Here is a 22,882-nt window from a genome sequence, read left to right on the forward strand (position 1 = left end):
ACCTTTAAATTTGACAAAAACTCACTTTAACAGAGTACAAAACATGCAACTACATGAAATGGTATTTTAGTATTGATTACAGTGTCTTGCAAAAGTATTAATATGCATTATTACTTTAAACTTTTTTCACGTATAATTTATATATCAATGTAATTGATGTTCACATACAATTTCTATTCAATAAGACTGAGCCTGAGCTATTTTACAAAAACATGATTTACATACAGTTATCTTACAAAATGAATGAAAGACCTAAATCTTGAATAACTAACATGTGAAGGACTTCAGGGTCCAACCCAAGTTACATCTATTGGGGCAAAGTTAATAGAATAGAAAAAAAGATAGTAATGACCAAAATAAAAACTGAGTATTTCTGGTCATTTTGCTGATCAAAGACCCCAAAACACTCCGGTCTGAGATCCCTAAAAGACAACTGGTCCAACAGCTTACTTGAAGGTACTTATTTTTTGCAATGAAGCATATTATTTGCCAATAACTTAACGGGGAAATAAAGTACATTTTCTCATTCCTGAGTAGCAGGTAAAGTGCTTACTTGAAGAGCTCCTGTCTAGATATGGCTCTGTTTGTCAGAGGATCGATGGCATAAATCATGAGATCTGACTTGGTGTAATCTTCAATCTCCATCGCTTCGCCATCCCGGTGGGGCCCAATGGTTTCCACGACAACCTTTGCGCCGACCACCTGCTCCTGAACGTAGCGTTCCAAAATGCTGAGGACGGAAAATACTTGATTTAAATACTTGAGTTTGGAAAACACCTCGTTTTATTTTTTGTGATTAGACGAGGAAAATGTGCTCTGTAGAAAGTTTTGTGGTAAGTGAAGAATGTTGAGCATTTCTTTTTTCCAGAATGACAAGAAGAATCTTTGAGGTGGAGGTGAACCTTTTAGATCTCGTAAAACAAACTGTCAAGTATGTTGATGACGGCATCATCCTGAGAGCCAGTTTCACTGCTATGGTGTAATTTAATTAAGGAGAAAATATTTTATGCATTAAACAAATTAAATCCATTAGTCTTGTGAACTTCTTTGGGACAAACGAAGAATTCAGCACAACTCAGTGTTTGAACAAGGCAAAAATCCGAAATATCACACGTTTTTTAATATAAGATTCAGCAATTCTTATTACAATAAATCTGTAGAGTAAAAAAAAAAGGCCTTTGTTCAAAAGCTCGGTTCACGCCAGGCATCTAACTGACTCAGTGGTCAAATATCTAGACAAAACTTTAAGCTAAAGGTTTGTTGATGCTTTTGGCTTAAGAAATACAAAATAAATGCTGTGCCTCTGCAGCTCGCTAATGGAGAATTAGCCCATTTTTCAGTGGGGGGTGTATGTATATATTTGAACCTGACTAGTGGATCAGACAAAATCCACAATAAATATGATTGGCTTGTCGGTTTTAACATTCATTGAAGCTCTTGTACGATTCCACCTCCCAAAAAAGGAACTGTTCAAATGCATCATTAAAAGCATAAACGTAAAACAAAGTTAATGCTAGTAATGAGTGTGAACGTCTGAGTGGAACTGAATGCAAACAAAGCCGTCGGACTCCAGCCCCACTGCAAACGCATTTATCCCCTCCTGCTGGCTGTGCAGGCTTGTGCTGCTAAATGTTGATTTTTAATTTTTTCCCCCCCTCCCCCAGTAACATCTGCTCACAGCAGGAGCTCCCCTGCTGTGGTGTGACTGTGTGAAAGGGAAAAGCTTGTAGAGGTAATAGCACATAAATTAAAATTATATGTGGAAGCCAAAACAAAAGCAGGAGCTGACCGTCCAGCTGCGGTGCATTGTCACAAAAAAAAAAAAGCACAAACGTAGGAATGCATATGCATATCATGACACATTATGAATAATACATGGGATGTTTAGTGCTAAACGCTGCTTTTGCTTTGCAGATATGAGTAAAAATGTGTTTCCCAGACTGTGGACAGAGATAATTCTGCATGAATTAAGCCAGAGCCTGAGAAGATACAAATCACACAGGAGCAAAAATAAGGTATCAAATATTTTAGCTGCTTTGCGGCGTGGAAAATGTTTCTGAAAATCTCAGATAATGAGGAAAAGTTTCACAAGAAAGCACGAGAGACGGGATTAAGCTAAAACAACAGGAAGGATACACAACAACAACAAATAACTGAGCAAAAATCATCATGCTGAATGTTTTCTTAAAAACTAAATCATCTGTTTTAGGTCAGGGACTCTCAGTTAAAAATTTTAAATTTATTTTAGAGAAAAGGGAGACCTTGAAAAAAACGCTGATATTGGTTCGTATTATGAATCATTTCTTTTTACGGCTTTTGCTCCCTTCAGACTTTATCATAGTTCTTCCTTCCATTCTTGGTCATTACGCCATGAATCATATTACTGACTCATGGTAATCTATTATTCAGGTAGCTTTTTAAAAACCAACATGTTATACTTACTAGCATATTGAATATGACTATATGAAACTTAATTAGGTTTAATTGGGCTGAACAAAAGTAAAAGAAACTGAAATGGACTGTAAAGTGGATAAAATGAGATGATTTATGGCTCTAAATCAGAAAAAAAACAACTGAATGCCTCATCATGGTGTGACCTCTTTCTTCAATTGGAGATATTTAGATGTCTTCAGGTAGCCCTACTCTATACTGGGAAAACTGAACAGTAATTATGCATAAATCAGTGTCAAGCAAATCAAGATGCAGGGTAGAATACAGTGAATAAACAAAAAATATTAATTGTTGTGCTGACCTATTTGACATTTGTCTAACTTTGCATCTATTTTTGAGAATGAAAAATGTCTCCATGCCAGTGAGGATACTCTACACGCGTGTTGGTTTTATTTTGAAAAGCTAATCTGTCTGTATTGCTACATTGAGGTGTGCTGGCTGGCTGGTGTACCTCATTGTATCACGAGTTCATACATCCTGACACAATGAGGTACAAACTACTACCAGCTGATAAAAAACAATTTGAATGCTTCACAAATATGCAAAATATTTAAGGATAAAAACATCAGGGTTACCTGAGCAATTGATTTTTGTTTATTTCAACATATGTTGGAGGGACATTTGATACGACCACTTGCATGTCCAGCTGGTTCACAACAGAGACCTAGAAAAAAAAAAACACTTTAGATGAGATAGATTTTAATTGGAACCTGAGACAAATGAGATCTTAACCAACATAGTGACAATTAATAAATAAAAAAAGAGATACTAGCCAAATAATCCTCATTCACTAACAGTTAAAAGTTAAAATCTGAGTTAATTTCTGCCATTTGTGTTTAATTAATTTGTGCAGAACACTTTAAATACATCTCAGCTGAAAAGGTTGAAAAATAAAAACACACACGCACCACTATCTCTGCTCTGCTGCTGTGTCCTTGACCGTAGTTGTCTGTTGCAGCCACCTCAAATTTGAAATATGACCTCCTCATGTTGCGATACATGATTGCCGTCTTCACCACGCCGGTGTACGGTTCAATGACAAATCCATCTTTGCTGTCTTTAGTTTCTTTTCCTGTGGGAGGGGGGATGATGAGCCTGTAGACCATGGCGCTGTAGTTCCCAGTGTCTTTGTCCACGGCCTGGAAATCAAGCAAAAATATTGGCAATATCACATACAGTATAATGTCATCATTTACAAAATACAATAACCAGCACAGTATTATTATGAACTAATTCAGAACAAAAACATCTCCTTGCCCTTATATAATCTCCTGAAAGTTTTCAGGATGTAATGAAGCTTGCTCTTACACTTGTTTTACTACGAATAAGCAGCAGGGGGTAAGCTGATTCGTCTAGCCGTGTGCAGATCCATTAATCTATTCTGTCATTGTGGCTAACTATCAGCTCCTGCCCAGACAGACAATGATTTATAGCCAGGTGTTACAGCACAGAAATGCATATTGCATACAAAGCTCTCACACACCCAGCACATCAGAGGTAATGCAATGATAGAAATATATATATATGTATATATATTTTATTCTCTTATGATCTGGGACAAGGGAAATTAAGCTATTTAAACCTAAAGTAAATGTAAAACACTCCAACACAGACCGGCGCTAAGGAAATTTAGAATATCCTCTATACTACACTATAATATAATACACTATTCCATGCTGTAGCTTTACAGTATGCCATATTGAATTATTCTACATAATACCACACTGTGGTATTATGAAGCTCGCTTGTGCCTTAGAAATAATCGTAAAACACACATTTTAGAAATCTTGCTAATCTTTTTGACAAATTCAGGTCTTCCAAGACAGCGAGGCAGCCCTGAGGCGGACGGGAGCCTCTGTCACGTTTTAATGGCTGCAGGCCGTCCGTTTTGTTTTTGCTTGCCCTGACTGAATAAACATAAAGTGTAACAATGCATAAGCTTTTAAAAATTAGTCCGGCATTCGTGTGCTGCCTTTCTTGTACCTGGGGCGTCCTCTCATCCATGAAGTCAATCAATGCGCAGCCAGTGGCAGAAAGCGGAAAGGCAAAAACGGCATATGGGTGTTTCTTTTGTTTCTCCCCCCACACACAACCTTTATAGTCTGTTCTCTGAGTTTCAGTCCAAGAGGTCCCATTTCAGTTTCATGGCAATAAAACTGGTTGATAACATTCAAAATAATTGACATGGGGGTCAGATGGGTCCATTTATGTACCAGAATCATTTATTTTCCAAAGAAAAAACTCTGGATTTTATGTATCCACGCTTTAAAAAAAGTGTTTAGCAGTTTTTTGTGCTAAAACAACTTTTGCTGTCCTTTTATAAAATCTCTAGGTAAAAATAACTGAAGGAATGGACATGAAAACAGCTGAAAAGTGTCTCCTCTAAGTAGCAATAATAATAACAAAAAATTCCTAATTAATATTTTTGAAGTAATACAGTTCTAACCCTCAAATGTGTTATGGTATATATTAATACACTTTACAGTTGTTTATATATTTCTCTTAAACTTTTAGCATATTTGTTTGTGCTGATCATAGCACAACTATTTTCATTGACATGTCTGATCACAGTTGAAAAAGACGAAATGTGGAAATGACGGCATGATAATGATCACCTTTCCAGTTAAGTTATGTTCTGGAATCCAACACATAACGACTTTCACTTAAAAACGTGTAAAATAAAGTTAAATTCCCTTATTTTTACAGACAAGCCTCACAAACAACGCTGCTCTGCCGATGTGTTTACCAGCTTTGGAGAATAATCAACCATGGAAGCTGGGATAATTGGCCGGTGCCAATTATCCCAAAAAGGTAAACAATAGCCGGCCAGACACAGCGTTCCCTCTGCCAGGTCAGAATAAAAATTTCATAGCTCCAAATCCAGATCAACATGAAAACTTAATTGCCTCTCAGCCGGACCGCGCTCAACCTCTGGTAAAATTTTCATGTGAATTCATTAATGACTTTTTAGATATGTATCCCAACAAACTGGAACACAGCTGTCCAGCCTCCATGGTGGAGGCAGCTATTGGCCACAGGAGCGCTGCCGTGTCGTGCGTTTGTAACACGGGGAGGAAATTGTTTTAGGATTTGTGTTCCTCTTGTTCCGACTTGTTCCTCTTTGCACCCGTCAAGTATTGAAATCAATGTAGTTGCTGCAAGCTTCTGCTCTGATTGTGGATTCCTGCTCATCATCTTTAAGGAAAACTAAGAAAAAGGTCTTTACATTAAGCTTTTGACAGATCAAAGAAAACAAACTACTTTGAGTCATCCAACTTTAGATTATTTAGTATAAAATCCACCTGACAAAAAACACGGCAACATTACGCTTTTACAACTCTAAGGCTGACACTTTAGAGAATTCACCAGAAAGGAGTGTCAAATTACCGCCTTTTACAAGTCTGAATTAGACAGTAAATAACGGTACAGATGTACCTGCACTGAACGCCTCCAACTGGAAACAAGTTTTGATGAAACTGCTGCATCAATTTTAATTACAGTGCTAATGTGTGAGCTGGGAGTCCTAAAAGTGGCGCACTTGGCAACATTCAGTCTTTGTTGTGTCTGCTCCACAAAAAATGTTAAAACCTGTCTGGAACCCGGGGAAGCTTTAAGCCCTTCTCTTTCCTCCGTTTCTAAATCCGTAGTTCATCTCCTGCCTCCTCTCACTGTCTTAATCCCCAAAAGTGGATGGCTATAATGAAACACAAAGGGGATAGAAAACAAAAATAAGATAATAAAAAATGTATCATCTCCACACTAAACATGCTTTCTTTTTTTTTTTTTTACTCATGCGGCTGCATCATCAGCCTGTTTGTTTAGATACGCTATTCTGTTTCATTTAGGACTGCAAGATGAGCAGTTATGGTTAAAACTCCTATTCTTACTTTCGAAACGTTTGCCAAGTGTCTTTCATAACATAACAAACAGCATAGCTTTAAAAATGGGATATATACAATAAATCAAAAGGATTAAAGTGTGTCTACTCAATCACAGCTCCTCCATCAAGCCATATCTCTCCAGTTTCCTCTAGTCTAGGTGTACTTAAAAAATGAAGCCATCAGTGTGCTAAAATGGATTACTTGTTCCCTGACAGCAGGAGGGAGGACAAAAGAGAGGAGGCACAAAATAGAGACTCGAAAATAGTCTGAAAACCCTTCTCATCTTGGCCAGTTTCTCTAGAAACCAGAAGTGCAAGAAACAAAATAAATCAATGTTCTGTGAGCATCTAAATGCTGTCCAAAAGCATTTTTGACAGGACTGTTTCAACTGGTGATCAATGATGGTTTTAGACCTGCAGCAACTTTAGTTTTGTAGCAATGTTGAAATCAGAGTGATTTACCACAAGAATCTAAACAATTAAAACAACTCTTGTTAACACTTTCCTCTGCTTTGAAGCAAATAAGTTTCAGACAACATTTACGTAAAACTGTATTATTGGAGAATGAGAAGAAGACATGCAGACGTGCCGCTCCAGAGCCGTTATGTTTTTACTGGTTTTGTAGGATAAGCTCCAGAAGCATCTTGGAGGGATTTCTGAGAGGACAGAGAAGCAGCTGAAGGGACACTTAAACATGAACAGCAGAAAGGCATGACAGTCTGCTCTGACGACGTTTGCACGGATAATAAAAAAAGGAAACCTGAAAAACTTCACGAAAAGATTGAAAACTCAGATTGATTTTGCAGTTTTAATGACCGAGGTGGTCATGCATTGCTGTGGAATGTAATGGAAAACAGAGCAGCGACTGTGAGGTGTGATAAGGCTGCCAAGAGGAGCAGCAGTTTGAAAACTACATACGAAGGATATCAGTAGATGAGCGATGACTGAAACCTCATGAGGGTTCATGGTCAGACGAGTCATCCTTCCCCATGTTTCCCACCAGAAGACATGAGTATGCATAATGTACACAACGTTGGTATGAAGTGTTTTCTTGTCCCCACAGAGAGAAGGTTAAATGCAAAGTTGTCAGATGTGATCACCACTATTCTAGAAAAAAAAAAAGCTCCTTGCAACTTTTACGAGTATTTATGAAAACCATTATCTCAGCTGCAGACAGTTTCTTTGACCACAGCAACAGAAGTTCCAACATAGATGACTTAAAGGAGGCAAAAGTGGCATGTCTGACAATGTTTCAAAGGTTGGCATCACAGCAAATGATTCAGCTAATAAACACAAACAAAACTTTAAACATTGTTCAGTACACAAACAAAATGTTTGCACATGTAACGTCTGATATGCTAACGTCATTTAACATTCACGTGCAAGAAGAACTGCTTAAAGTCGTGTCTCTACTAAAGGCAGTAAAACTTTGATCATGCAAATGTCCAGAGCAACACTGTACAGAACTGGACATCCAAAAATGATGTCTCACACTTTATCCAGCATGTACAGCTTCCCATTTCCCCTAAAGTAGCTTTCTATGGTGGCCCATGTGTCATTTCTCAGTCTCCTGCTGAAATAATCCAGAATCCAAAAACACTGTTATGCATTTCCTTTAATTGCATTTTTAGATCGTGGCATAACTCTGTATTTAAAAAAAACAACAACTTTGTGATGCAAAAATCTCTTCCTGACATGCACAGAGACAAGAGTCCAGGTTTGCAGACTGTTGAAAACTCCTTGGATGACGGTCATAATACATGGTGGACAGAATCCAGACTCATTCAGTAATATTATTTTGAGAACAACATCCATCTTCCTGAGAAATCCTTTTTTTCTTCTTCAGCGACTTCCATCCAAATCCTAAAACTGTGTTCCTTTCTGCTCAAGTCTCCCATAATATCTAGTCTATTGCATTGATGTAATTTCTTTAATCATCAAAATAAGTTGGAGGAAAAATTTGAGAATGAAATATAACCCGCAATAAACAAATCCTGTACAAAAATTCCCTTCCTTAGGATCATTTTGGGCTGGTGAGGAACATTTAGGGACATTTCCGACACAGCTCCATTTTCCCTGCTGCATCATAAACTTGCATTCTTGCCCTGAGATCTTTTGTGACATTTGTTTCCTACATTGATGTCCAAAATTATGCTTCAATAAATAAGAGTGAAATTGAATATACAGTCAATTTTCTGTAGTATTTTAGTTTTATTTTTCTCTTTAGTACAAATCTTTTGTGTTTGCAACAGGTGCTAGCACACTCCCCTTCCTCACAAAACTATCATTTTAATCTGGGTTCAGTCTGTTATGTCAGAGTCATCATGTAACATCTAATAAACCAGGGATGATCTTAAAGATAATTAAACATCAAAGGCCAGACTTTCATGTAAGTGAACTCGTTTGAGTCTTTTGTGGAATCCAGCTTCATTAAAACATATTGCACATTTTTTTAAAGATAGGACTTGAAAGGAACAGGCTTTGTGATTTATTTTGGATGCTGAAAGGTATTTTAATGAGACTGGATCACTCAAGCTGTTCATTACGATATGCAATTCCTCGTAGATAGGCAAAAGGGAGGTTTTTCAAGCAGTAGATAAAGAGAACCAAATGTTGATGTTATCAGGTAATCCTGTTACATACCGTGCTTCTAAAATCTTCAAACACAAGCAAAACACCCGGCAAGCAGACAGAAATTATTACCACTTTTAGACTGTTTTTTTTATTCACCTGTACTTGCAAGACCGATGTGAAAGTTTTGGCATCTTCTGCAACTCCTCCAATGTAAAGAGATCTGGTGAAAACCGGTGGGTGGTCGTTCTCATCCTGGACATCAATCACAACCCGGGCTGTGTTAGCTAAAACACACAAACGAACACAGTATGATACACACGTTCTCTGGATCCAAGAAAAAGTCAACCTAGTTGACTGACCACAGGTATAGTTCCCGTACAAATTCAGACTGGGCCAAATCTGAACAGGAAAAATGGCAACTTTGTCCTTTGGAAATATCATAAGCACTCTGCAAAAACATAAAATGTCACCAAGCATTTTTGTCTCTTTCTAGAGTAAATATTTTGAAATGAGGCAAAACTAACTGAAAAGTTAAAAAAAGTAACTTCTCTGCAACATATAGTAGTTTATTTTAACACAGTAATTATTGAATAATTATTTATAAAGCACCAGTTCCATTGACAGATTTATTTTTTTTATTCCGTTTGTAACAAGACATTTTTTCCATTGTAAGTGAAAAGATCTGCCTTTTTTTAAATATATATTCAAGAATATATAAAACTGATATGAAAATATAGTATAAAATAATATATAAATAAATAAAATAATAATAGAATAGATAAAGAATATATAAAACTAATATGTCTTTCTGGGATGTTACTTTTAAATTAGTTATGTCTCATTTCAAGTGTACAAGGATTTTTGCACAAGAAAAATCCTTGTATACAGCAAAAAGCCCAGTGTTAATTTAACTCTGAAGAGTGTGGAATAGATAAACACTGAAAAAGTGTTAATATCAACACTTTTTCAGTGTTTATCTAGTCCACACTCTTCAGAGTTAAATTAACACTGGGCTTTTGGTAAAAGTGTACAAGTACTTGGTAAAAAAGTATGTGGTAAAAAAAAAAAAATTATTGTAACAAACTGATTTACCCAAATAAAAAGTTTGCTAAAAGAAATTAACACATAAGTCAAATTTAAAGCTCTTCTGGACGGTGTTAAGTGTGGGATTCATCAGACGTCGTTAACATAATTAGTGTCTGATTTGCAGGTTGGCAATGGAGCTCACACAGTTGATATCTGACCTTTTTCAAGCTATCGCAGTATTTATCTTCATCCAAGCTGGTAAAGATATTGTAACTAAGAGTAACATGTTTTTACAAAGTTAAATTTCATGGTCATGGTGCAGTCGTTATGCCCCAGACATTTCTCTACACCCTCTCAAGATACAACACAAGTAAGAAAAAGGGATGCAAAATCCTGAAAGGTGTGGCACAAAACTGCTTTTATTCCGCTAGATACATGCAGAAATCCCAGGAAACGGAATGCTTTCACCTAATTAGTCAAGAAGCAGCTCTTTTCCTCCAACATCTGGAAACAGAAGCAGTACGGTACAACTGCACACCCACCAAGACGTTGCTGCAAAACTTAACTGACTGCTGAATAAGGACAGCATAAATCAAAGAAGCAGCCAGGAGGCCAATGTAACTCTGAAGGAGCTGTGCAGATTCACAGTTCAAGTGTGGCAATCTGTCGACAAGACGGCTATTAGTCAGGCACTTTAAAAGTCTGGGCAGTTTTGAAGAGTAGCAAGAAGAAAGTCGTTGTTGAAAGGAATCCCTAAGATGTTACAGTTGCAGTTCACAAATTGTGTGGATGAAGTTGCTCTAGTAACACAAAACTTAAATTAAACTTTTTTGGGCTGCATGTAGATGTGTGGTGGAAAAAAAAAATGACCCTGAACACACCATCTCTATTTTGAGGAGCAGTGGTGAAAGTATGATGAATGTGTGTGCTTTCCTCAGGAGGTCCCAGTAAAAGTGAACAAAGTCGAAGCATTGAGGTTTACCGACACTCTACATCCAATCTGAAAGAGGTTGTGTAATTTTCTACAAGAGAATCGGCAAAAACTCCAGTCACTAAATGACACACCCCAAAAGACGTGTAGCTACAATTTCAGATAAAAATGTTTTTTTCCAAATACATTTAATTTCAATTTACAGTTATACACTTTGCTGTGTAGATCTATTACATAAAATTTCAAGAAAACACATTAATCGTTGTGATTTTATGCAATAAGATCTTCAGGGAACATGAAAGGATCAACATTTCAGTAAATAGTAACAAAAGACCCATTAGATGCCTAACGCTTTTCACACTTCCTCAACACTAAAAACATGTTCAAATGCATGAGTCAATACATTATTCAATAATATACGATCCTTCTGTATGTTCTCTTAATCTGCATTGAAAATATCTGTTGGTGAAACATTAATTCATTAATTCTCAAGTACTTTCCAATTCAGTTTTCAGTTCAACTTTAAAGGCTTGTTCAAATCTAAAGTCTTTCAAGGTTTACCATTCATTTTCACAACTAGCAAGGTTGCTGTAAGAAACACAAAGAAGTGTAAGCATGTTAATGCCATGGTGATAAGTGGCATATGGCATCACATTCCCGCCAAAAACTAATTAAGAATTAAGTAGTCACATTATTAATGTCAGTAAGGGACCTAACAGGAGAAGAGCGGATGGCATAATGTAAATTCAAACCAAAGAAGAAGAGGTGGATGATGATGATGAAGACGGTAAGGAAAAGCAAATATTTTTTTCTTTTCCTTACCTTTTTATTCATCATCTGCATCTTCTTCTGCTTCTCCTAGTAGACCAAGTTCTGTGCAGGCTGTCGCTGGACTTTCAGCAGAAAATCCAGCTAATTAGATTACTTATAAGAGTTACCATTCCCAACTGACAAATATGCCCACCAAACAGAGAGAGAGAGCGCAATTTTCTGGCAAGGGTGTACAGGTGGGTGGCAGGAGCCTGTTTTACCGCTTGGCATTCTGGGTTCATGGGCTTCCGAATAAGTGTGGCCGCAATCAGAGCTGTGTGCTCTCTTGATTGATATATGCGCTGCTGTGATTGTTTAATACGCTCCTCAGGATTTTTGGCAGGTATGTGATGCCATAGGCATCTGAGAAAAATGCTTTACTAATACTGAATTCTGTCAATCCTGCAGATTTTATTATTTATCTGTACCAAACTTTGTAAATTATTGCCTCAATCAATATGTTAGAGGGTTTTTATACATGGAAAACATTATTTATTAACCACAAAATTATTTAAATGTAACTGTGGTTCTGCCAAATTCATTTAAATAAAAAACATTAGTCAGTGAATCAGTGATGAAACTTGAGATGACTTGCTTTGGAACTCAGAAATTTTGCCTTTTAATCCACCCAAACAGCAAATAAAAAAAAGAAAGGATAAAATCACAAATCCATTCAATTTGAAATGGGCAATTATTTAAAAAAAAATCACAACAGAAACACTAAAATGAAGAGAACACAAGCACACAAATCTGCAACATCCTCGCTGAAACCTTCATGTGAAGAAGAAAACTGTATTAACTTAAGAGTCCCATCGATTTTTTGTTTGTTTGATGTGTGCGGGAAAGAACTGGAGATCTGCAAATGACACAATGATTTGCTGCTTTAATCCCAGCAGAATTCTTGAATTCAAATCGCTTTAATGAAATGAGAACAGCATGTGGTAAACACCATAATTAAAGAAGATAAGCGAAGGCTCCGGAGCTGAGCTTCAATTAAGAAGAACACAGATATGAAGTGAAAAGAAGTAAAAAAAAAAAAAAGGAAAGAGAAAAAGGACATAAAAGAGGAGACCAGTAGAAAAAAGAGAGGAGAAAGAATTTAGACTAATTAGATCCATTTTTACTTTTGCTCTACTTATAAATGAAAGGACGTGTTTTTTTTTCTTCTTTTAAATGCAAATGAAGGGGTATGTGAGACCACAACAAGTTTGATGTTGAGCCGAACAGAAGAAAGTAAAACCTTAGCAGATACAATCATCAATGTCCAAACAGCCCAACAATCCACACAGAGCTTTAGGTTGCTTCAGACATCTGTACAAGTTAAAAATAAAATGCTTCTGTACAAATGCCATGACACGAAGTTCACGGCATTTGTGAAGACAAGCTTTACAGAACCCCAGTAAAACCAACAAGCAGCTCATCTATGAAAGACGTTGCCAAATACTTGCTGAGAAAGGAAAGCTATAAAAGTCAATGGCAGAAACTGGTAACACATGATCAACAGTTCTGCATTGACATAAGGTCTCAGTCAGATTGTATTTAATTGGATGTGAATCTGGCTCTATGATCATTCTCTATTGCACACATGTTGATTTATTGGATTCTAAATAACTAGATAGAAGTCAGACGTGTCACACATGAGACTTCTTGTCATCAGAAAAGAAAAAAAAAACAACCAGTAATAAGACTGTGGATTTAGGGGAACGGTTTTTTTTATTATTATTATTTTACAGACTATTTTGAGAGTCATAATCTGGCATAAACTCCTGCTCTGTGTTACCTTAACCCCACCAGTTACTAACCTTATTGACAGAGTGACAGATCTCAATCTTAATTTTTTTTTTCTGGTGTATTAGATGCGAGAATATTTAAGTTTTATTTATTTTGTTTTGCATTTCATTTTTAAAATGTTCAAATTCTAAATACATTTCCTTTGTATTTGGAATAGTGCTGCTTTTTAATTTGTCTGATTCGGGTCTTATATCTTGGTTATCCTTCCATATGCTTGTCATAGCAGCTTGCTAAAATCTCTTACACGAAATACAGAGACAAAAAAACATATATATTTGTAGTTTAATTCACGATTACAAGTGTGCAGCTCCACTTACACTTTGACGGAGCTCTGAGATTTGATGAGACCACCCTCATGGAGTCTGCTTCCACCTTCAGAACATAGCTGGAGTTGGTTTCATAATCAAGGGGCTTGGCTGTGAAAATCTCACCAGTTGTTTTGTTTAACGAAAACACACCTGCGGAGAACAGAGCAACAAAAAGTTTTAAAACAAGGTAGGAAAAAAGTCCTATTGCACAGAGGGAATGAGTGAGGAGTCTCGTAGCGCACAGTGAAGAGGAAGTTGTGCAGGGCGGTCTGTGATGTTTGACCAGGAAGAAGCTTTAATGCCAAAAGCCGGAGTGGCGGTGAGGCCCTGATAGGAAAACTCACCTCCCTCATTGCCTTCAACGATGAAATACACGATAGTTTGATTGACAGCTGCTGCCATGATGATTCCCACCGGGGTTCCAACAGCAGCCTCCTCACTCACTGGTGGAAATCTGGAAAAAGATCACTCAATCAATATTAATAGATTGGAAAACTAAATATTCGTGTGTCGACAGTTGGCCTACTTTTTCTCAAGGCGTAACTGAGATCTGGCAAGGTAGAAAAGGCTGTGAATTAAATATGAAATATCCAATATATATTTTTTTTTTTCTCTTGGCAGAGCTGGCAGTGAGTTCATCACGAAATATGAAACACACGCTGTGTTCGCAGATTAAAAACTGGATGGCAATAGGGCAGGACGTCAATCTTTAAAAGTATTCTGAGATAAACGGAGAGCTTGGTCCTCAGTAATTACCCTTTAAAAACAGCTATTACACAAACTTACACATCCCTGATGCCATTCAAAAATAAGTACAGAAGTTAAAAGGTCCATAAGTTAGTTTTCAAAAAATCTTGAAGTAGCAATTTATGGCTTATTCTCAAAGCCAGAGTTGGACAGTATATTATATCTCAATGAACACTGTTGAGTTTAAAACAAGTTCAGATCATGAGAGCATATCTGATGAATTAAGCATCTTAACATGGAAAGAGCTTGGAACAACTGTAACCTAAGTGAACAGATCATCAATCCGACATGCAGTCGAGAAGGCCAATCTAACTGGAGGAGCAGCAGGGATCCAAAGATCAGGAGGGAAAATCCGTTTATGAAACAACTATTAGTTCTGAACGCCACAAATCTAGCCTTCATGGAGAAGACTCTGGAAGACAGTCATTATCTTTCCACAGAGTCAAATAACGTTTGCCAGTATAATGAGTTGAGTTGCAGACCTATCAACAGAAGACACATATACAGATCAGCCAGTCATGCTGGCTGCTGAACTGCATAAGTACGACAATTTTCATTTTACACCTACAGTATTTCATGATGACTGACTGTGCAGCAACACCAGCCATAGTATCATTTCATGACTTTCCTGGGTCAAGATGTACAACCCCAGGAAAGTCATTTTTTCCTAAACTATTGATTTAAGCATATGTTTCATTTTTATAACAAAGCTCACTTTGTTCAATAAAACAACAAACGTGCTTTATTGGATCGATCCGCCTCCCTGTGCAGGTGGTGGACAGTTTTCTGTGCTTGCATTTTTGACAGATTTTCTTTTTGAACCTGCCAAACCTCAGATTTCCAGCAGGTTTTTGTTCCATTAAGAAAGCCCACTCCAGTCATTAGGCCAAGCGTCACAGCTGGCTAAGCGTTACAGCAGGGGCAACCAACTGGCCAGGCCATCAAGTCATCACCAAGTGATAAATTATGTTGTTGGAGAGTCACAGGGAGTGTGTGTTGAGTGTGTTTGTTCACTTCCGGCCCAGTCAATTGCTTAGTGAACCACCTGCTCTACTTGAGTAAATAAATATAAAACAGAAGCCTATTCACTCAAAAAAAATGAACTTAGGGGGTTATTACATTAACAAAAGCATATCATGTACTTTTAACACAATGATTTCATGATTCAAACGAAAACGGGATAAAATCATGTTGGATAAACAAGAAATTTAACAACTTAACTTTTATGACATTTAATCAGTTTGAGATGACATGATTGATTTTAGCCAGACTGATCTTGTGTTGAAGACGACTAGCGAGATCACAGAAGATCACGTGAGATAATGGGAAATCACGCGAGATAATCGTTTTGCATGTCGGGAAAACTCCAGCGGCAGTTATGAGAAGACAAAATTTTCCATCCATCCATCCATCCATCCATCCATCCATCCATCAAAATAAAAAAATGTTCTGAGATACAATCAACACTTCAAAACTAAAAACTGCTGGAAAAGAAAAACCAACAATCAAAATCAATAATTGCTGAAAAATAAACTATTATGCATGTTGATTTTGAAAAACATTAGAACATGAGCAGTTTTCTTACATTTTCTGTTAAGATCAAGTACGTATTTCTTAAATCCATGGAAACTGAACAGTGTGTATGGCCGGTTAGCTCAGCTGGTCAGAGCGTGGTGCTAATAACGCCAAGGTCATGGGTTCAATACCCATACTGGCCAATTCAAATCTAAAGTCTTAATAAAATCAACAAATGAAGGAATGTGGTGTGTAGGGGAAACTACACATCATAGATCTTACAAATGACACAACCATTGAACCATAAGGTCACTTGGTTGTTTTGAGCGTTTACCGATGTAGATGTCAGTTTTTTTCTGAGAAGTAGCATGAAATTCAAATTAGAATGTTATTTAATATTTTAATTATTTATATTTGGGCTTTTATGAATGTTCTAGGTCAAAATGTCTTTTGAAAAACAAACAAAAAAAAAAACATCCACAACGTCATATTGCAAAGAGCTGCTCTTCAGTTATTTGTCAAAACCTCAACAGCATATAAAAAGTTTCACAGCACAACAGTATGAACTTCATTTCTATTTCTCAGCAGAACAGAGTGTTTATTACAACCATTACTACTGTTGCCGTGTTTTCACACCTCATCATCCGACAGATTTAGGATTTCTCTTTTGTCTTTGGTATAAGACCCATTTCTCCTCCTAGCGCCAGATTTGCTTGTTTGTTTTGGTTGCATTTACCCAGAATGCCCTGTGTCATCGTCTGTTTCCTGCTTTTGGAGCAGTCTCCAGTCTGCTTGAGATTCACATGTGCATTCGAATTGCACCAGGGTTGAATTTGATGAAAGCGGACCAAATAGGACTGCGACAGACGGGCGACCTGTCCAGGGTGAACCCCGCCTCTCGCCCAGAACGTTAGCTGGAAATAGGCACCAGCACCCTTCCAGACCCCACTAAGGGACAAGGGTGTAAAGAAAATGGATGGATGGATGGATGGATGGATGGACCAAATAGGACTGATGTGAATGCATCCTTAAGCTCGCCTCCAGAAACATTTACAAGTGGTTGCCAGATGGGCTATTAAAAATGTTGAGATAATGCACCAAGACCAAAAGCCAGCATTTTACTAGTTTCACTTAGATATGTTTCTGTGGAGGAACTTTAAATTTAGGTTTGACAGAAAAAATAAATAAATCTTTTATTGGTTTTTGTAAACATCCTAGTAGAATGTAGATTCAAGTACTGAATTTGAAGTGTGGTTCTTAATATGTAATTGTCATGAAATACTGAGTGATAAGGCTTGAAAGATGTTATCTAAAAATCTTTTTGGTATTTATTTTCACATAATTGCTCCAGTTTTTTTCTCAAACAGTAGGGCTGCTGGGATTAGTAACATCTTAAAACTTCTTAAACAAAAGTATCATATTTCATCTGAATAGATCAGATTTCTCTGATGCAAATAATTAAAAAAACTAATGCATCTATATTGCTTCCAAAAAAATACATTTATTAACCAGAGATTTAATAGCACTGTACCCTGGTGTGCAAAACTGAGCCCTTCCCACATGCAATTACAAATACCATATTAGAAAGTAAAGCAGAAGCTATTACTGAAGGAAGAAATATCAAAAATTACTCTCATTTGCAGTCTACTTATAGACGTACAGATGGATGCAAAGCTGCCTAAACTCATTCCACATGTAAATGACTGTAATTTTAGACATTTGCATAATTCACTCAAAACCAAAAAGTTTAGAGCTCAGTTTATTCAATTTAGGTGGTGCAGCAGCGGCACAAATGAAAACCTATGAAGTAACATAGGCTTTTTAGTGCTGTTGTAAAAACCTCCCTTTGCTGGTATAATTCTCTGTTGAACTTTTTGTTTCATAGTACACACAGTCTTGACTTTCTTCATGTCTTCTCCATAGAAACCTCAATTTTCCACTTCTACCCTCTTCATACACATCGCCCTCTGCATTTTCTTCTCTGCACCTTCCTGTTTTTATTTCCCTCAGCTCCAGATTTCAATTGACATCTCAGCAGACCTCAGCTACCTTTAATATCCTCCAGTTCTATCCTCTCCAAAGAGGTGACCAGATAAGGCTGAAAGAGCAACTTGACAGAATGCCTGTACATCCATAAAGTGACAGAACACCCAAACACACTGGATTCCATTCACAACCAAGTCACAACAAATCACACAGTATAGTGCACCTTAAAAGTCAGAACACGGCTGATATTTCAATCACATTCCCCCACTCTCATCAGTATTCTGAGTTGGGCTAATGCAGTGCACATGAGCACATCAGATATCGCCTTACAAATTGCTAAAGAGTTTACCAGGCTTATAGGTTTGGATTTGTCTGCACAGAAAATGACATTAATTACCACTCTGTGTCGTTTTGTTAATATTTAATCTTTCCATTTTAATTGAAGTGCACCCCCTTCAGTGTACATCATACCTGCCTGGCGATGGTGAGAAATGCATCTGTTTGCGTTAAGTCTGCAATGGAGATCACACAAGAAAAAGCTTCAAAAATAAATCCTGCTTCAAATGTATTTTTTGACCATGAGATAAAAATCGTGAGACTGATTGTTATAACCGCATCACATTTTACTACACACCTGGAACACCCATAAAGCAACATGGTAAAACTTGTGCTGCTGTGTAACTTTTATTCATTCACGGAGGAGTTGGCTGTCAAATAAACGCACTCACATACCTGAAGCACACATTCTGACTAAATATAAGTCATGGACAGCCTAACAGAACTCTTCTCATAGACTTCCTGTGGTGAAAAGGGGAACACAATAATGAGAACAATGATCAGTTGTGGCAGTCTCTGTTTGAGGGTCTTTCCCTCATTGCCATTGGCATATATTTGTCTCAATCATTTTTTTTTTTTTCTGCTGAGAATCCGGCTTCCATCATTTCGAATAGATTATTTCTTGGGTGCCACCTTAATATGACCTCTACCAGGAGTGTGAGCTGTATTTTTGCACAATAGCGAGATGGAAATATGCAGGTTGAAGAAAACGCTTTGTCATGATTACGTTAAACTAGAAAAAGTTTATTCTATCATAAGTACTGGTCTGTACAGTTGTTTAAAAGTTGTTTTCTTGTACAGTGCGTCACTCCATATAGTCAGCTGAAGACATGGCTGACAGTCACCCAGAAAAGCCAAACACTTTGGCAATATCTGTCTTGTCCTTTTATAGTATGACAGATTTTATCCCCAGTATTTGTCTTGTTTAAATGTGACAAAGTTCAATGGGAAAGGTTTAGAGTAGAAAACAGAAAGATGACTTAGGGATCATCAGAATAGGAACATACAGAGAGACGTGGTTCATTTTTCTACCTCAATGAACAATGTTATAAAAAGGTAAGAAGGTTTTGTCTTGTTATTTTACTGGCAGTATACATTTAGAACTTCATAGTTTTCATTCAGTACATATAATAATCCGTTTTATAATATCTCTATTTTTTAAAAACGCTAACAATACAAAACTATTTCAATGCCTAATGATGACTGAAAACAAAATATACAAAAATGGTTAGAAAGTGAACAAAGACATCAGTGTGAAGCAAGAAAAACTGGCTGCGAAATTGAAAACATTATGAATGATAAATGGTGCAAAACCCACTAAAATATTTATCCAATTCACACTCAGACTGTTGATCGGTCCCGCTTGAAGTCATTGTTCCTGGCTGCTTTCACACAGACAGATCACTACGATGGATGGATGTTTCTCTGCAGCCTTATACCTCTTTGGTTCGCTGGGCTCCAGAGAAAGGGATGCATTTCTACCTTTCAGCCCAGAAACAGCCTTGTTCCTGAGGAAAAGAGCAATAATGATGGTCTCTGTGTCAAAGGTGCAAAGTGGCTTTTTCTCTACTCTTCGGAGAGACTGAATCGATTGTGCCACATTGCATAAAGGGTCCAAGAAGGGTTGTTCACAATCAAAAAACTGTCTTCAGACTAAAGCCATTTCTAAGTAGATGAACTCTCCTGCAAAATCACCTTCCAAATTGAGCCATATGAGAGAAACAGAAGAGTGCAAGAAACGGACTATTCAGGAGTTTTAGTCAGTAAAGAGGCACTATTTTGCCTATGGTGAGCTCAGGCTAACCTTACAACTTCATTGTATTTTTTCCTCTGCCAATAATCTTTTATATAGCAGGAACATATAAGATGAATCTATAAATGTCCTATAAAGAAGGACAAAATATAGAAACGTTTTAGCAATTAACATGCAAAGAAGGAAGGCACTTACTCTGCTGTTAAGTCTAACGAGCGCTGAGATATGAATGAAGCTTTAGAAGGAAATTGCACTTAGTACATATTTGCAAAAAGTAAAGTACAAAGCCAAGCCAAAGCCATTTTACAAAGTCTTAACTTTAAGGAGATAAAAATAAATATATTCCTCACTTTTTGTAATATTTCTATAAAACATGAGAGCCATGTATTATTTGTTTGCATTGATTTGTTGATTTGACATACTAGACATAAAATTTAGAACTACTCCAAAGATTTATTTACATCAAAGCTTAAAGCTATTCAAATATACTATCTGTTAACCACTTCATACAGTGTTGTTATACATCTCGTGAGCAGAGGAAAACAGAAGATTCAGCTATACAAACTGCAGCTTTAAGAAATAATTTGTTGCGCTCTCTCGCTGCTACCTCATCTGTCACTTTATCTGTAGCTTCTTCTCTTTTGTAGACGTTTGCTAATTGACCGCAGGATTTCCATTAGGAGTCTGCTGAGCCAGTGGTCTCAGCTCTCTGCTATAACAACCTTTAAAGATTGTCTCAGGCTGTTTGAGCCGCTTCCTTTCTGTCGGTAATTTAAAGTTTCATGGTTCAATACATATGCGACAACAGTTTTGAGAGAGGTTAGAGAGATATAATGGTTTTCTTTAGTGAAAAGTTGTATTTAAGACCTTTAGGTACAGCACGAGTGCAGCTGGAGAATTCTTGTCACGACAAAAGGATTTTCTGAATTTTTGTTCTTCTGCATATCGTTGCCTAAACAACACAGAAAAACGTCTTCACTTCCTACAATTTTTATCCCTTATGGGCCAAATCCATGAAACTCTGTCCACTCAACAGACCACCAGCCTTTAAATCCACATCAGGATCCATATTTGAGGAAATATGGATCAATTACAAATGAGTTGAAAACTATTTTTTGAATAGCTGGACTGTAAACTGTGCACACAGAGTGCTGTGGTGCAGCCACTTGAGCTTACAAACACCAAAAATCGCACACAGGTACGTAAAAACATGTTTGCTACTCGGTGATAAATTCAGATCTTTTATGTCAAACCTAAATGTTGCATTAAATCAAAGACAAGTAGTGTGATGCTCTGGGGAAATTCAGATATCTCAGAACTTGGACAACTTGCTGTTTTTAAAGGAACTCCAAATTCTGCTCTCCATCAGAAAATCCTGAAGGAATTTGTCTTTGTGACCTTAAATTCAAGCACATTGATAGTGTGTCCATTTACACACTATCAACTGCAAAAAAAAAAAAAAGACAGTAAAGGCTTTGGTGTGATATAGTCAAAGTTTGGACTGAAGCCCGATTGAGATCCAGCTCCTCCTCAGCGACATAAAAGATTAATTTTTAACTATGGCAGGGACGTTGTTGCCATCAAGGGTGACACGACTTGTTATTAGCTTTAGGAAACAAATTGTTTTTTGTTGTTTTTTTTCTTTACAGTCGGGATGGTTTGGATGTTTTTTTCCCTGACTGTTTAATAATCTGAAACATCTAACTGTGATAAATCAAGAGGTTAATATTTCTTTCACAACTTCTAACTTCTCTTTATGTTAATCCTCCTTCCTGTTATAGTTGTCCAGTAGGAAGGTCTCTTACACCTTCTATAGAAGAGTAAGCAACTAAAGCTGACTGTTCATCAATATGCATAAAGCATATTACTGAAAATGTGAATGTTTTGTAAAAATGTGGAAGAAAGAGTTACACAAACAACAGAGATATCTGACTGTGAAGCAAAGTCCATTCAAGTATTTGTGGGAGATTCAGAATGTTCTGAACGTAGAATCAATGTTTCAAAATGATATTTTTCTACTACTGGTCAAAGTAGAAAAATTACTTTTTTGTTCTGTTGCTCAAAGCTACAAAATCTTGTTCCAATGAAAGCTAAGTTTTCTTTTTTATTTATACATTTAAGAATCCAGAGTCTGTAGAACGAGCGGAGAGGAGCAGAATCCAAGCTGCTTGAGAGAGTCCTTCATTAGCAGAATGTCGGTATCATCAAAAAAATAAAATGAAACACCACTTGAAATGTATCACTCTGTGTGTAATGAATTTATATAACGAGTTTTACATTCGGAATTGAATTAGTGAAATAAATTACCTTTCTCTGAGGTGCTGCAGTTCTGTAGAGGAGCAAGTGTGCCATCTTAAGCTGCCTGTCAAGATGCCACTAAATCGCCAGAAGCATCTCAAAATCCAAAAAAAGGAGCTTCTGATCTTATGCTAATTCACTAAAATGCACTTGTTTACTTTCTTAATTTTCTTTTTATCCCCAAAACTGATTTTAATTTTAATGTAGGCTTTTTTTTTTAATGTCTGATCTTCCTAACTTTCTCTGCATAGCACTGCTGTAACTGTTAACCAAAGGTCTGAAATCTGAAGGTATACGTCTGCCTGGAGACTCTGTTAGTAGCAATAATAATATGTTCATATTTCCCTTGATGCTTTATTTATGTGACACTAATGAGTTTAGTGAAAGACATTTGTTTTAGGATGAAAGAAAGAAAAAATCAGAGTTACATTATAGGCTGAACTGCATAACGGAACAAATATTTATTTCAGTGTTGA

The 22,882-nt window shown here is 36.9% G+C and overlaps 1 protein-coding gene and 1 non-coding gene across 2 annotated transcripts in view; one reads left to right on the plus strand and one right to left on the minus strand.

Moving 5' to 3' along the window:
* LOC103481331 (protocadherin-15-like) overlaps nt 1-22,882 on the minus strand; it is a 222,603-nt gene that overhangs the window by 35,935 nt on the left and 163,786 nt on the right. Inside the window, exons 27-32 of the mRNA XM_081600402.1 lie at nt 14,116-14,225; nt 13,781-13,921; nt 9,062-9,189; nt 3,360-3,590; nt 3,027-3,115; nt 554-730 (exon numbers count right to left, since the gene is read on the minus strand). Of these exons, the coding sequence (XP_081456528.1) occupies nt 554-730; nt 3,027-3,115; nt 3,360-3,590; nt 9,062-9,189; nt 13,781-13,921; nt 14,116-14,225 (876 nt within the window). The remainder of the gene's footprint in view (nt 1-553; nt 731-3,026; nt 3,116-3,359; nt 3,591-9,061; nt 9,190-13,780; nt 13,922-14,115; nt 14,226-22,882) is intronic.
* On the plus strand, nt 16,163-16,236 carry trnai-aau (transfer RNA isoleucine (anticodon AAU)). Its single transcript has one exon. It is a non-coding gene; the product is annotated as a tRNA-Ile (tRNA).

Source organism: Poecilia reticulata, chromosome 19 (genome assembly GCF_904066995.2).
Source record: "Poecilia reticulata chromosome 19, P_reticulata-male-v2, whole genome shotgun sequence".
NCBI classification, from domain to species: domain Eukaryota; kingdom Metazoa; phylum Chordata; class Actinopteri; order Cyprinodontiformes; family Poeciliidae; genus Poecilia; species Poecilia reticulata.